The sequence below is a fragment of the Cricetulus griseus genome, chromosome 2, assembly GCF_003668045.3.
Source record: "Cricetulus griseus strain 17A/GY chromosome 2, alternate assembly CriGri-PICRH-1.0, whole genome shotgun sequence".
In the NCBI taxonomy this organism is placed as follows: Eukaryota; Metazoa; Chordata; class Mammalia; order Rodentia; family Cricetidae; genus Cricetulus; species Cricetulus griseus.
The window spans coordinates 24,740,401-24,754,334 of NC_048595.1; the positions used below are offsets into that span (position 1 = coordinate 24,740,401).

Here is a 13,934-nt window from a genome sequence, read left to right on the forward strand (position 1 = left end):
CATGCATGTATCCAGTCACCAGGCATGCAGCCGGGCAAGGGTACTGTGTGTCATGAGGAGTTGAGCATCCTAGATTGGGCAGTCCCTGTCTTTACGAGGCGCCCCCCTCCACAGTCGCTGCATCCATGGCCCCTCACATGGGCAGTGGTTCTGAACCAGTATAACCCTGTGGGATTGTGGGACTCCAGGCCTTTCTGTACCTTGGTCTCCAGTGTGAGCTATCCCTCATCCTCATGACAGACCTGGGAAGGGGCCAGATAGGGGAGAGAGGCACAGCCCTATCTTGCTTCTTCTCCATCACCTGTCAGGGGCATGGAGGGGACACTTGACACAAGCAAGCTAATCTTTCTGGAGAAGTCTTAGTGGAGGGACAGACCCACCAGTTCCAGAGCTGAGTCCGAACTCTTATATGTCCCCATCTCTTGCCCCTGTGACATCCACTCCAAGTTCTTCCCTCTGCACACGATGCTACCTCTGCTCAGAGCGTCTTCCTGCTGCCCCACCAGGTCACTGGTCCTATAAGTCTGGTTCAACTGCTGCCGGCTCAGTGTGTCCCCTCTGCAGCATGGTTATGTGTCACTGCCCTAGGCCTATTGGGTTGTAATCATCTTTGGACCTGAGGATCTCAGCAGAGGGAAGTCAGGCTCCAAGGGAGGCAGGATGGGAGCTTTGCACTGAGGTACAAATCAGTAACACAGAATGTGGCTCCCAGGATAGATAGTTTCACCCTCTGCTGATGCACAGCCACGCCCATCCACTCATTTGCATACTGGCCCCTGCTACTATGCCTGCTGTGCTGTGTCAAGTCACAGAAAATGCCTTGCATTAGGGAAGGGTTAGAGTACTTGCTTAGCAAGTGTGAATCCCCGGGTTCAGTACCCCAGACCCCATAAAATGGTTACAGTGGCACAAAGCTATGGGGGGGGGTGGTCATGTTGGGGGTTGGGGTGAAGGAGACAACGGTCACAAGGTCAGGGTCATCCCTGGCTACATGGTGAAAAAGCTTTGCTTTGTCATTTACTGTCTGGTCCTTTACTAAATGTGCTCATTCCCAGCACACAGCCTCAAGGATGATGTCACTAGTAAACTAAAGTTGAATTTCTAAGGAGAGACCCTTACAAGGACAAGTATGTGCCTTACTTTTTATTACCATGTGTACAACTTAAACATCCTTGTAATTGCCAGTTGGCTTTGCATTGAACTAAGGCCTTTCTCCGACCATAAGCCTGTTCTTCAGACTTTTTATCACATATAAATCACATCCATGACATCATTTAACAGGCACTCAAGCAACAAATATTTACTAACCGGTCTGAGGGACCTAACTTTGGGGTGGTTGTGCCCTTCAAATTCTTTCCAGACTCCCTTTCGCAGAGTTGTTCGCAAGTATTCAATGGAGTTTCCATCTCGGCGACTGTATTTCCTTCCGCACTCGTATCTCATCCTTTTATGTGATGTTTAATTTAAATCACATAATTACAATAACAAATATGACTTGCACTGGGAGAGTTGGCAACAGACCCAACCAATTCTCAGAAAGTGCAAGGCTCAGCTGGAGGAAGCCAGAGCATAGGGGTGGGAGGGCAGGGTGGGAGAGGGCTGGCTGGAAGCCACAGGCAGCAGGCAAGAAACCCTTGTCAGGGTGGTGAGAACATCGGAACATGTGGGGAGGGGGATGGTGGGGGTGTTCATGTGGGTGCCTGCACGTGTGTGTGTGTGTGTGTGTGTGTGTGTGTGTGTGTGTGTGTGTGTGTGTGTGTGTGTGTAGGGTATATTATTCCTTGGGAGCTATCCACCTTGTCTTTTGAAACTTTTTTTCTCTCATGGACCTGGAACTCTCTAGCCAGTGATCCCTAGACATCCTCTCCTCTCTGCCTTTCTAACTTTTAGGTCGCAGGTGTATATCATCGTGCCTGACTTTTTCACGTGGGTTCTGAGGATTTTACTCAGAGTCTCATGTTTGAGCAGCAAGCACTTTAGCAACCAAACTTTCCTGCCCCAGGACACTGACATTGTATGTAAATGGATGGACAGATGATGAACTAAGGGCAATTGCTTACTCCCACTGGCTGGGGCTCTTTCCTAATTCCTCTGCAATTAGAAGTGGGAGAATGATTAACTTAGATTAGATTCCAGAAGTCCTTTCGGGTCTTCTAGGCCTGATGCCCACCTTGCATGAACCCCTGTGCTGGCTAGTTTTATATCAACTTGATACAGCTAGAGTCATTCAGGAACCAGAAACTTCTGTCACATCGGCCTGTAGACAAGCCTGTGATGCATTTTCTTGATTGATGGTTGATGTGTGAGGTACCACCCCTAGTCTGGTGATTGGGAGAGCTATAAGAAAGCAGGTTGAAGAAACCATGGAGAGCAAGCAGTAAGGAGCACTCTTCCATGGCCTCTGCATCAGCTCCTGCCTCTGGGATCCTGCTTTGAATTCCTTCCCCAACTTCCCTAAACAACAGGCTTCAAGCTGTAAGATTAAACTCTTTCCCCAACTTGTTGGTGCTCATGGTATTTATCACGGAAATAAAAGCCCAAAGATGATCATCCCTGGCTTGGAATGTCTACAGCTATGAAAAAATCTTTTTATAATTTTCCCTGACCCTCTACATATCCTTATCCCAGCGACAACTTCTCCTCCTTCAGGGAGACAGTTGAGCGTCAGAAACAGGCAACCTACCCATGAACACCTACCTGGCCTGGCTTGCTCCTCCTGTGTCCCCAGGGCTCACTGCACTATGCCCTGGGCCTGTTTCTTTCCAGACTGAGAGCATCCTGAAGAAAGCCACTGTCGCTTTCTTGTCCACCCATCATTCCTTGGTACATGACGGAGTGCCTACCACAAGGGGAAGAGTCACGAATACCGCACAATGCAAGAAGGGACGGTGAACTGAGTGTATGAGTTGATGGGTATTCCGATGGTGAAAGCAGAGGACACATGCAGGGTGGGGAGCAGGTGACTCGTGGGACAGTATGGGGGGCTGTCAGGTGCCATGCTGTGTACATGGTTGTAAGAGCACTTCCCATTTGTACCAGGAAGACATGGGTCACCACATTGGTCTTGGCCTGGCTTCCCCTCCCCTACTCGCTCAGCAGCTGCTGGAACCTGCCCATGGGATGCCCCAGATGCAGACTCTCCCAGCCTAGTGCCAGCAGAGTCTCTGTCACTACAGGCAAATGTTTCTGTTTCTCTACAAGCGGCTCCATAAACTCCACAAATGAGCAGAACTCTGCCGTTTGGCTGATTGTTCGCTCCAGGGAGCCCCCAGCCGCACCAAGCAAATGTTTTTCCTTCAGATTCGTGGCTCCCTGGAGGATGTGTCTGAGCCTGGAACATGGGAGAAGAAGACCTCAGGCTGGGTCTGTGGCTGGGAAAGAGAACTTTGCTGTTGACATCTGTGTCTTGCCTTTTGGGTATCAGGCAGCATAGTAAGAAGGTTTCATGGGGGCTGGAAGTAGTTGAGGCCTTCCGTCCCAGGCTCAGGCCTGAAGGGCTGGATGCTTCCAGCCTGACAAATATGTGTACTGAGATGTTGAAATAATTAAGCTGAACAGATGCTGGAGCGTGGGGAATGGGTCCTCAAATTTCTTATGGATAATGCCCAGCCCTGTCCCTTCTGTCTCCAGTCAAAGTCACATGGGCCCACTCTTTGCTAAGCACTGACATCCTTCAAAGAGCAGTCTGTGTCCCTCAACCCTCAGCTCCATAAAAGGATGGCCAGATACATGTATTACACGGCAATTAGCAACAGCCAACTAGATGAGGTGGCCATGTGACCTACAATAGGACAAAAAGGTAGATCCTGGGGCCCTGGTTTGAGGTTGCTTGGTAAAGAGGAGGAGTGGGTGATCAGTTAGATGAAGAGGAGGGAGCCCTCCCCACCCTAGCCTAATTCTTTGGATGATGGATTCAGTAGGGAAAGTGATCCAGAATCTCTTCTACTCCTGGAGCTGCTGTCCTTCCTTGCCCCATACACACACAAGATGCCCCAGCCTGTGTCCATTATTCCTCTTCTGGCCCTGTTCCAGGTTGCCTGGGCTAGCCTTTTAAAGCAGACTATACCCTTATTGGCCTCTGGGCCCTCAGGAGGCTGTGCTCTGTTCCCATCCAGGTCTCCACCACAGTAGGGTAGACCTGAGATCTAGATCGAAGTCTCTCATACCTGGCATGGCTCAGGGCTAGGGAGCAGGCTTCCAGAGCTTAGTGACCATCACAGCCTCACAGAGCACCAACCTTTCTCCCTGCCCTGTTTGATGCTGTAAGAGAAGGTAAACTGGAGATGATCCATCCTCAGAAAAAGCCACCTTGAGAAATTCCCTGCGTGGCACAAGGCTGACTCAGCTCCAGTCAAGGAGCCATAGACAGTTCCAAGGAGTACCCAAACTGTGCCCACCCCAGTCAAAATGACCCCATCCAGGTGGTCAGGCAATGACTAAGTTTGGTAAATAACATCTTCTCCCCACAACTGTCCTTGTGGGCAACTGTTAGTCAATTTTGAAATTCCCCTAGCTCCCACGTCAATGAATCCAAAGGTCATCTACTCTTACCCAATCCTGAACAGCCAAGGCACCTACCACCCTGCTTGTTTTTTTTTTTTCCTTTAAAAACCCCTTATAGTTGAGGTCAGGTACACTTTTCCTGCAACGGCTGTGCCAGTTTGCTGGACAAGGTCTCTGCTGAAGCTTGTAGCTTAACAATAAACCTTGTGTGTTTGCATCAGTGAGTTGGCTCCTTGGTGGTCTTTTTGGGGTCTCATGAACTTGGCATAATAGTGCTAGTGCCTGTGGCTGATCCTGCAGATGCAACCGAAGAAGTTTCAGGGTGGGGCCAGGCCTGGGAACCAGGCAGTCCTGGGTTTGAATCCAGGCTCTGCTCTTCACAGACATGTGGCATCATGTATAGAAGGTTCTGTTTCCTCATCAATGCCATGGGATTCCTCCATACAGCTGGGCTCCCATGGATGCACACTGGGGACTGTGCTGATGAAGTAGGGGCCTCACAAGAGGAACACAGGTGGTGCCTGAATGATGTACAAAGAATGATACCTTCTGAGGACATAGGATTGATTAACCAGACACCCCCCACCCCTCACAGGCTTCCAAGGTCAATGAGAAGGCTAGCATCTGCTCTGGGAACAGAGCTAGTGAGGGAAGGAAGAGACCTTAGCATTCCCTCACCCCAGGAGTTTCCACCTTCTCAGCCTTGCCCATCTTCCTCCTACACTGGAAGACATGACTGGGAGACAGAAGAGCCGGTCCCTTCCAGGGAAGGAGGGCATACCTGCCTCATGGTGGCTTCTGGCACACATCTCTCAGAATACTCCCATAGAGGAATGTTTGTAGATGGCTTCCAAGAGCTTTGCCCACTCCACTGCCATTCTGAGTGTCATTCTCTCATCTCCCCCATCCCCCGCCCCAAATCATGGCTCTGAAGCACAGCTGGTGACTGTGCTTCCTGGGCAGAGTTGGGGCTTTAGACCCTTTGTGTACACTAAGGCCTGCATCCCCAGTCACACACTATGACAGGGGTCAGGATGTTGCTTCATGATGATAGCTAGGCAGAGCTAGCTGTCAAGAAGCCTCAACGTGTAGCAATGACTTCTGGCCAAGGCCACATCTCTGTGCAGCCAGGGAGCCTCCAGGGGTAAGGACTATCAGAGTGTAAGCAATGTGAAGTAGAGCTCCACACAGAGGTCCCTTAAGATGTCTGTCTGGTGGCTTGGACTCGCATCTTTCACATTCCTAGTTGGCTGACTCAAGATAGGTACGGTGCCTGCACTGGGCCTCAGTTTCCTCATCTATTTAGTAACAATAATGACAATACCTACTTCACAGAACTGTTGAGAGGTAGGTGAGATGCTGCATGCAGGCACTCTCCACACTGTGCCTCATGCATAACAAGGTCCAGGCACAAACACGGGTGCTATGAAGGCTATGGTGTGTGAGGCATACACTATCTCTGTAGCCAGCCAGGGTTGGGCCATCAACATGGTAAGACTGCAATAGACGGAGGAGAGAGAGAGGAAGGGAACCAAAACCAGGAACAGGCAAGTTCGTGTCTCCCCTTATTTGGTCCCATCACACCTGTGTCTGTGCTATGTATCCCGTCCCACCAGACCCGTGTTATATGCTATGTATCCCATCCCATCATACCTGTGCTATCTATGCCACTCCATCCATGTCTGTGCTATTTATCATGCCCCATCATACCTCCGTGCGTTCAATGTACTGGTGGCTTTGTGTGGAAGAAATCCAGATCAGTCTGGAACAGAGGAGCAACCAGTAGCTGTTGTAACCAAACCACTGAAGAGCAAGGCTGCAGCTTGTTCAGAGACGTCCACTGTTAGGAGCTCGAACGCCACCAGCCTTGCTCTGTAGGGCTATCTGCTGGTCAGCTTCAAATGGCAGCTGCTTGAGGCTAAACCATGGGCCACTCACCAACTCCTGGGTTCACTGGCACATCTTCATCACCAGAAAGAACACAGACATCTTTTCTATTGGTAAACAGAAAGGATCTACAGTGGGTCTCAGGTGACTTGCCCATTCCTTAGGACAGGGGCATGGGTTCCAGAATGGCCCTAAGAATGGCAAGAGAACAGTTCTCAAAAACAAGGACTATATTGCAGGAATGCCAGGTGGACAAAAGATAGCCACCGTGGTTGGAAGGTCAGGGAATTGGATATAATAGGGACAGTCTAACTCTGTGGTTTGAGTGGCTTTGTCAGGGCGTGTGAGGGATCCCCCCACACCACACCCATACATGGTCTAGTTCTAGATCTGCCTTTCCAGAGGTGACCAGGCTGGTCTGACACTTACTATGTTCTCACTCTTGTACCTGGTCATTTTCTGTTTCCTGTCTACCTATCCACCAGACCATGGTGCTGCATGCTCCTCCCCCATTCTTAAGTTTGGTGTTATACTTAAAGAACATGCATTACAACTCAAATTGGCATTGATGTAATACTGCCTGCCAGAAGGCTTCCTCCAGATGTTCCCAGCTGTCTCCTAATGCCCCTTGACAGCCTCCAACATCCAACCCGGAATCTCTCCTCCCGTCGAGTTGCCACAGCACTTCAGTCTCATCCAAGGTGTATGAGTTTCCTTGTTCCCCCAAGAACACCGATCATATGTTTGGATCCTGTATGTGGCTTGGTCTCTTTTCTTGGGACTGGACCTAGGATTTGAGTGTGGAGGGAGGCCACCACTGAGAGTCAGTGCTCTTATTGTGGCATCATAGAAAGGACTTGTGTGCTGTCAGTGTGACACACTGCTGCTGCTGACCCCTTGGACATCTTAGTTGAAATGATGCCTACCAGCTTCCTGTGCTATCGAGACACACTGTTGTCCTTTTCCTGACCCAGAGTCCAGCCCATATCACAGTGGAGACCATGGTGCCTTCTGCTTTTCATCCTTTCATTTCAGTCTGTAAATCCTGGCTTTGTCAGCATCCTATCCTGTTTTCCATTGTCTTGTTTGTCTGTGTTCATGTGTGTGGGTGCGTGAGTGCATGTGTGTTCGTGTGTGTGTGTGCGTGTGTGTGTGTGTGTTGTGTGTGTGCGTGCGTGCGTGCGTGCGTGCGTGCGTGCGTGCGCGCGTGTGTGTGTGTGTGTGTGTGTGTGTGTGAAGCTCCTGAAGGATAGAGGTCAACCTCCTCTGGTGCAGCTCCTGCTGCTCTCTGCCTTGTCTCTTTGACCCAGGGTCTCCCTCACTGGCCTGGGGTCACTGATTCAGGTAGGTTAGCTGACCAGTGACCACCAGGAACCTCTTGTCTCTGCCTCCCAGTGCCAGTTTTTGTTTTCTTTCCCTTTGTAATGTGGGTTCTGGAAACTAAACTGAGGTCCTCGAGCTTTCATGGCAAACAGTTTTCCAACTGAGTCATCTCTCCAGTACTGTCATTTCGTTCTTAAAGACTTGACTGAAGTCCCCTGCTGACAAGCAAAGCCAGCTCTGGAATTCCTGTGTGTCTAGCCCTGGAAGCCATACTCTTCTTACCTCATTACCAGCACCAAGAAAAGGGGACCTTGAACTTGCCCAGATGGAGTTCTGTGGGTCAGCTAGAGTCAGTCTTGAGATCACACTTGAGTTTTCTTACAATGATCAAAATTAAACACAGCAGAAAATAATAGTACATCACACACATACTAAGTACAGGTTAGTGAAACTTGATACTGTGCCTCGCTCCTTATAAGGGGAAGGAAAACAGGGCCCCCCATAGGGTTACAATGAGGCTTACATGAATTGATCATTCCCCAAAACAGTGGCTTACGCATTATATATGTACATGTTTTGTTAACGAACCTTGACAAAGTATTTGTTATAGACTACAATACAGAGGCCTAAAACAAATACTGAACTCATATGACCAGACCAAGGGCAAGAAGATTTATAACCCTATGACCGGTTTGTACAAATAAAGCTTTATTAGCACAGCCACAGTCATTTGTTCATGCATCATCAGTGGTTACCTTTGAGCCAAATTGTCAGAGGTCCTGCCATCCACGAAGCCTGAGTTTTTTATCTTCTGGCTACTAAACCAATGCCCCTGTCTAGAGGACATTGGATGCCTCTTCCTAGGCTGGGCCGTTACCCTTGGTAAGCACTGTCCCTGAAGGTGTTCTTGGGTCTCTAAAATCCTCTCCTTTGAGGTGATGTCTATATAAATGAAAGATTATTGGCACAGTGCTTCGGTCAAGGTTCCAGCAGGAAACAGATGGTAACTCAAATTAAGTTGAGGAGTGCTTAATAAACAGACTATCTACAAAAGTGAGGGGCAGCGTTCAGGAAGGTTCTGGAATGAAGGGAAGTGACAGAGGACTCAGTCAGTGACAACAGAACTGTCCCCATCTTAGACAGAAAAAAAAAACAAAACAAACAAACAAACAAACAAAAAAAAACAAGGAGAGGGAGTGACTTATGAACCTGGGAGGAGAACTGTGTTAGAGGGGACATGTTCCATGGGCAAAGACCTCTAGTCCAGGGAGGCAACAGCCTCAAGGGGTGACCTCAAGGGGATGGAGCCAGGAGATAGGTGCCTCAAGCTCACCTTCTTCATTCCTGATCTCTTGGGGTTCCTCACTAACTAGTCCCGTGAAATGGCCCTTGGTGTGGCCCAGGTTGATCATCTACCTAGAAGAGTAGCCAGGGAAGGGCAAGCAGTAGGCCTTCCCCAGCACACAGCATTGACCTCAGAAGCTGGTCACCCAAGTTAGCTCCCCTGGCCAAAGCATTCCCCATCATCCCTCCAAGTCTATAGTGTGGCCCGCACAACAGATTCCCATGGCTTTTATATCTTTTTTGACTTTTCCTCCTGTGTCTGCTAGCATACAGATGTTTATCATGGCTGTGTTGGAAGGCAGCTGCATATGAAGCTACTCTGTGTGTGTGTGTGTGTGTGTGTGTGTGTGTGTGTGTGTGTTTGTGTTTGTGTGTGTATACATGTTTGGGCAGCCTGGTTAGTATGTGTAGACTGACTGAAGCTCTTCCTCGCATCTCGTTTTTGTTCTCAGGCAGAAGTATGTTACACTCATCTCTGAAGACCAGTCCAACTCCAGCACACAGGCAAGTCAACTTCTTTCCCTCAAAATTAAGTTCTCATGGGCTGGTCATGCATATACAGAGAGAGGGAGAGGAAGAGGGAGAGAGGGAGAGAAGGAGAGAAGAAAGAAAAGAGAAGAGAAGGAAGAGAAGGGAAGAGGAGAGGAGAGGAGATGAGAGGAGACGAGAGGAGAAGAAGAGAAGAGAAAAGGGAAGGGGAGGGAAGGGGAGGGAAGGGGAGGGAAGGGGAGGGAAGGAAAGGGAAGGGAAGGGAAGGGAAGAAGAGAAGAGGAGAGGAGAGGAGAGGAGAGGAGAGGAGAGGAGAGGAGAGAAGAGAAGAGAAGAGAAGAGAAGAGAAGAGAAGAGAAGAGAAGAGAAGAGAAGAGAAAAGAGAAGAAGAGGACCCTCTATGGTACCTTACAGGTCATCTGGAACAATGCTCCTTGCTAGTGCAAACACATTTAAGGAGAAATCACAGGCTCACAGGCAAGGTGTGGCTGAGATAGATGGCCTTTCTCCACCAGAAGCCAACCTTTGAAGTCAGTCTCGGGGGTTTGATAATACTTTCTTTGCAGGACTCTACTGCTGAGACCATCAGTATATTTCTGAACTCCTCCCCACTGAAAGCCAGGAAACAGCTTGCACAGGCTGAGAAAACAAACAAAAAACCCAAACCACAAAAAAACCAAAACAAACAAAAAAACAAAACAAAACAAAACAAAAAACAAACAAAAAAACCCACCTCTCACCTATTCCTCCCCAAAAAGTTTCCAGCATGGTGGTTCCAGTCTAGCAGTCAGCACTCAAGAGCCACAGCTCCTGTCTGTGGGTGGCTGCTTAACTTTGGTCCTTTTTACGTCAATGAAAATCTTGTCCCACGCTTGTGGCACTACTGTCATCCACTGGCTTTAGTAAGTCCACTTGCACACAGTTGGCCTTTACTTCACTCTTCTCAGTTGGATGACTAGTGGAGTATTAGCTACTTTTGCTTGGCTGTTACTTGTGTTTTGTGCACTAACCCTAAGAAATGGGAATTCTTTTGAGGATGGCAAAGGCCTCCCAAAGAGCTAAGAATTCATATTTTCAAGCACTCCAATGTAATTAAGAAACTCCCTGGTTCTCCTCCCTCCTTCCCTTCAAATATCTTCAGAGAAACGAAGGATTCAGACTCCGAGCCCAAGAGCTTGGGTTTTAAATTAGACAACTTTGTCCTGACAGGAACCGAGTCCCAGCTGTCATCGTTGATTATTTTTAGAGTCACTACTAAACCCTTTGTGCAGCAGGCATTGCCACTGCTCAAGGCAAACAGAAAGCCTTCACATATTATCCTGACAGCTCCAGAGCCATCCACCCTCCTTGTGTTCATTATTTCTAGCCTGCGTGGAGGATGAGGAGGCGGCATCCTGACAATCTCACATGGAGAGAGGCAGCCCTTGTTGTGACCCACTGTGGGATGGAGATAGAAAGCCCCTAGAGGCTGAGCAAAGCCCACAGCCTCCAGGAAGCCAAGGGGAAAGATTCCCAGGGCCAGTAGCTGCTCTAATATCATTCAGATAAACCATCTTTCTTTAGAGGCAAAAAAATCCCTGGAGTCACCAGCCACTAAGAGGACCTCCATGCAAATGACTGAGCTTGGCTAGTATTGGCCAGCTGTGGGATGACATCACAGTTTCCCTTCTTTGACCCAACAAAGCCACCAGCACTGAAAAGGCCGGGTCCTGGCTGAGGCTCACACACAGAGAAAATTTCACAGCAAGCAGAGCACCTTCTAGATTGCTCCTGGGGTGTGGAGACAGAAGTCTCTGCTATCCGAATTAGCGGGATCCAGAGAAGGAAATCATGGTTATATAAACATGGGAAAAGAAGTCCAGCTAAGGCCCAAGGTGAATGTCTCTTCTTACATCCACTTTATGCTGAATTACAGGAACAAATTCAAGGAGCAACAGCCAAACACTTACCTCGGCTTTAAAGAGTTTTCTAGAAAGTGTTCAGAAAAATGGAGATCCATCTCAAAGCATGAAAAGGCGAAGTATGAAGCCCTCGCCAAGCTTGACAAAGCCCGATACCAGGAAGAAATGATGAATTACATGGGCAAGAGAAGGAAGAGGAGAAAGAGGGACCCACATGCACCTCGGCAGCCCCCATCATCCTTCCTGCTCTTCTCCCTGGATCACTATGCCCAGCTGAAGCATGACAACCCCAACTGGTCAGTGGTGCAGGTGGCCAAGGCCACAGGGAAGATGTGGTCCATGACATCGAATGTGGACAAGCAGCCATATGAACAGAAGGCTGCGCTTCTGCGAGCCAAGTACTTTGAGGACGTGGAGAACTACCGCAAACAATTCCAGAAGAAGAGGAATGTCCAGGGGTATGCCAGAAACAGTTTGAAGAAATAAAATGTCGAACTGCCTTTCTGGCCCTGATGCCCTGTGTGGCTAGTGTTCTTTGATGTTTTGGGGTCCAGCTGGAGGTTCTGGGGAGGCTGCAGGTCTAACTTAGGTGAGGGGATGGCAAGCCAAGAGCTCAGTCCAGGCTCTTCATCCCACAGGCAGCAGCAAGCTGGTTTTGGAAGCCGGGACTGGGCCTGTTAATAGAAGTGTCCTGGCTAGGACAGCCCCGGCCTCCAGGTCCTTGTGGTGTCCTGGCTAGGACAGCCCCGGCCTCCAGGTCCTTGTGGTGTCCTGGCTAGGACAGCCCCGGCCTCCAGGTCCTTGTGGTGTCCTGGCTAGGACAGCCCCGGCCTCCAGGTCCTTGTGGTGTCCTGGCTAGGACAGCCCCGGCCTCCAGGTACTTGTGGTGTCCTGGCTAGGACAGCCCCGGCCTCCAGGTACTTGTGGTGTCCTGGCTAGGACAGCCCCGGCCTCCAGGTACTTGTGGTGTCCTGACTAGGACAGCCCTAAAATGAGGCTGGGACTGAATTTATTGGGTAGCTGGCACCCATTCCTCCTCCTTTAGGTCACACAGCCCTTTTTGTGACCAAAGTATGATGACTTATTAAAAGTCCCAGCTGCTCTGCTGCCATTTTCCAGGCTACCACTTCGATTAACACATTAATCTCTGGGTTTATAATCAGGTCCATGTGATTGGGGCTTTGGGAAGTCCCTGCCCTGTGTGAGAACCTAATGACAGAGAAGGTTATAGCATAAAATACAACATGGGAAGTCATGATGAAACAGGGGAGGGGATGAGGCCAGCCCTGAGGTGCTCACATTAGTGAAATCCCCAGCCCACCCGTCCTCCATGGCTTACAGCTGGTACTCCAGCTTGACTCTGCTTCCCCTCCACCCTCTCAGGAGACGCCCTCATTTTCTGCTTCATTGAAAAGACAGAGATCATCAGAATTAAGTGTTCCCCTTTCACTCAAAACGCAGCGCACTCATCCCTCCTGCCTCATGGCTCCTAGGGAACCACATCCTCCTCCTCTGAAGGATACAGCACCTGCCTCAGGAGTTAGCTTTGCAACTAAATGAGGTACCACAGTCCTGAATACCTAATAGGTGGCATTACATCTAACCAATGGTACTCTGCCTTGCTAGGCAATTTGCTTAGCAAGTTTTCTTGCTGTGGGATGAAGTGAGAAGGCCAAGGAACTATGGGAAGTGGGGGGGATGTTTAGTGAAAAGTAGAGGCTCTGTCCTGCACACACGAGACAACTCAACCATGGCTTGGAAATGTGGTTGTGAAGCCACAGACAATGGATGCAAGTCTAAAGGTGAAGATATTTATCACTTACGCTCCTCCTACCTTATCCTCTTCATCGAGTTCATGACTGATGAGTCTCCACAGCCAGCAAATGATTAAAATCTAGGAAGGTGTGTTAAGCCTTGGCTCAATGGATGCCAGACGGCATACTTCTAGAAGGCACTGTTGGCAGCCTTGTTTCTCTGCCTATCTGCTGCCCTGTCTGTTGTCTCCAGTGCTTTGTTACCAACCCTTGGAATGTAGATTCAAACATCTTCCCCTTGGTTCTGTACTTACACTATCCTACTTCTTAGTGGCGGATGGTAGATACCTGGGGCCTTGTAGCATCCCTTTCTGGTTTCCTGTGTGGTTAGGAGAGTGTGGGTGGTCAAGTCAGAGTTTTGGCAACAGGATGCAGGGTCCCTAAAGAAAAAGAACCACATAAACTGAGAGGAAATGACTCCATTGGTTTCTAATGACCATAATGCGATGACAATGGTGGAACATGAAGAGGAAGAAAGGGGAGCGAGCACCATGATGGGTGAGAGGCAGGCAATTCAGTGAGGCTTCCCTGCCCTTGGGAATACCCAGACTGAGCCTCTGGTCCCATCACCATCTTCATGAGCAAATTCTTCTCTGGTAGCACTCTCTGTGATCATGTAGTTACTAATTTATTATTCTTCTATTAATACATATTTTAGAAACTTTTATACCAA

The 13,934-nt window shown here is 49.1% G+C and overlaps 2 protein-coding genes across 2 annotated transcripts in view; one reads left to right on the top strand and one right to left on the bottom strand.

The window, feature by feature from the left end:
• Csmd2 (CUB and Sushi multiple domains 2) overlaps positions 1 to 13,934 on the bottom strand; it is a 552,860-nt gene that overhangs the window by 278,571 nt on the left and 260,355 nt on the right. The gene's annotated exons all lie outside the window — the stretch shown is intronic.
• On the top strand, positions 11,391 to 11,933 carry Hmgb4 (high mobility group box 4). Its single transcript, XM_027399339.1, has one exon. It carries the CDS (start codon positions 11,391 to 11,393, stop codon positions 11,931 to 11,933), a length of 543 nt encoding a protein of 180 aa, XP_027255140.1.

What these genes read in the sequence shown, in the direction of transcription:
- Hmgb4 (XM_027399339.1), top strand. Translation starts at nt 11,391, where the DNA reads ATGGGAAAAGAAGTCCAGCTAAGGCCCAAGGTGAATGTCTCTTCTTAC.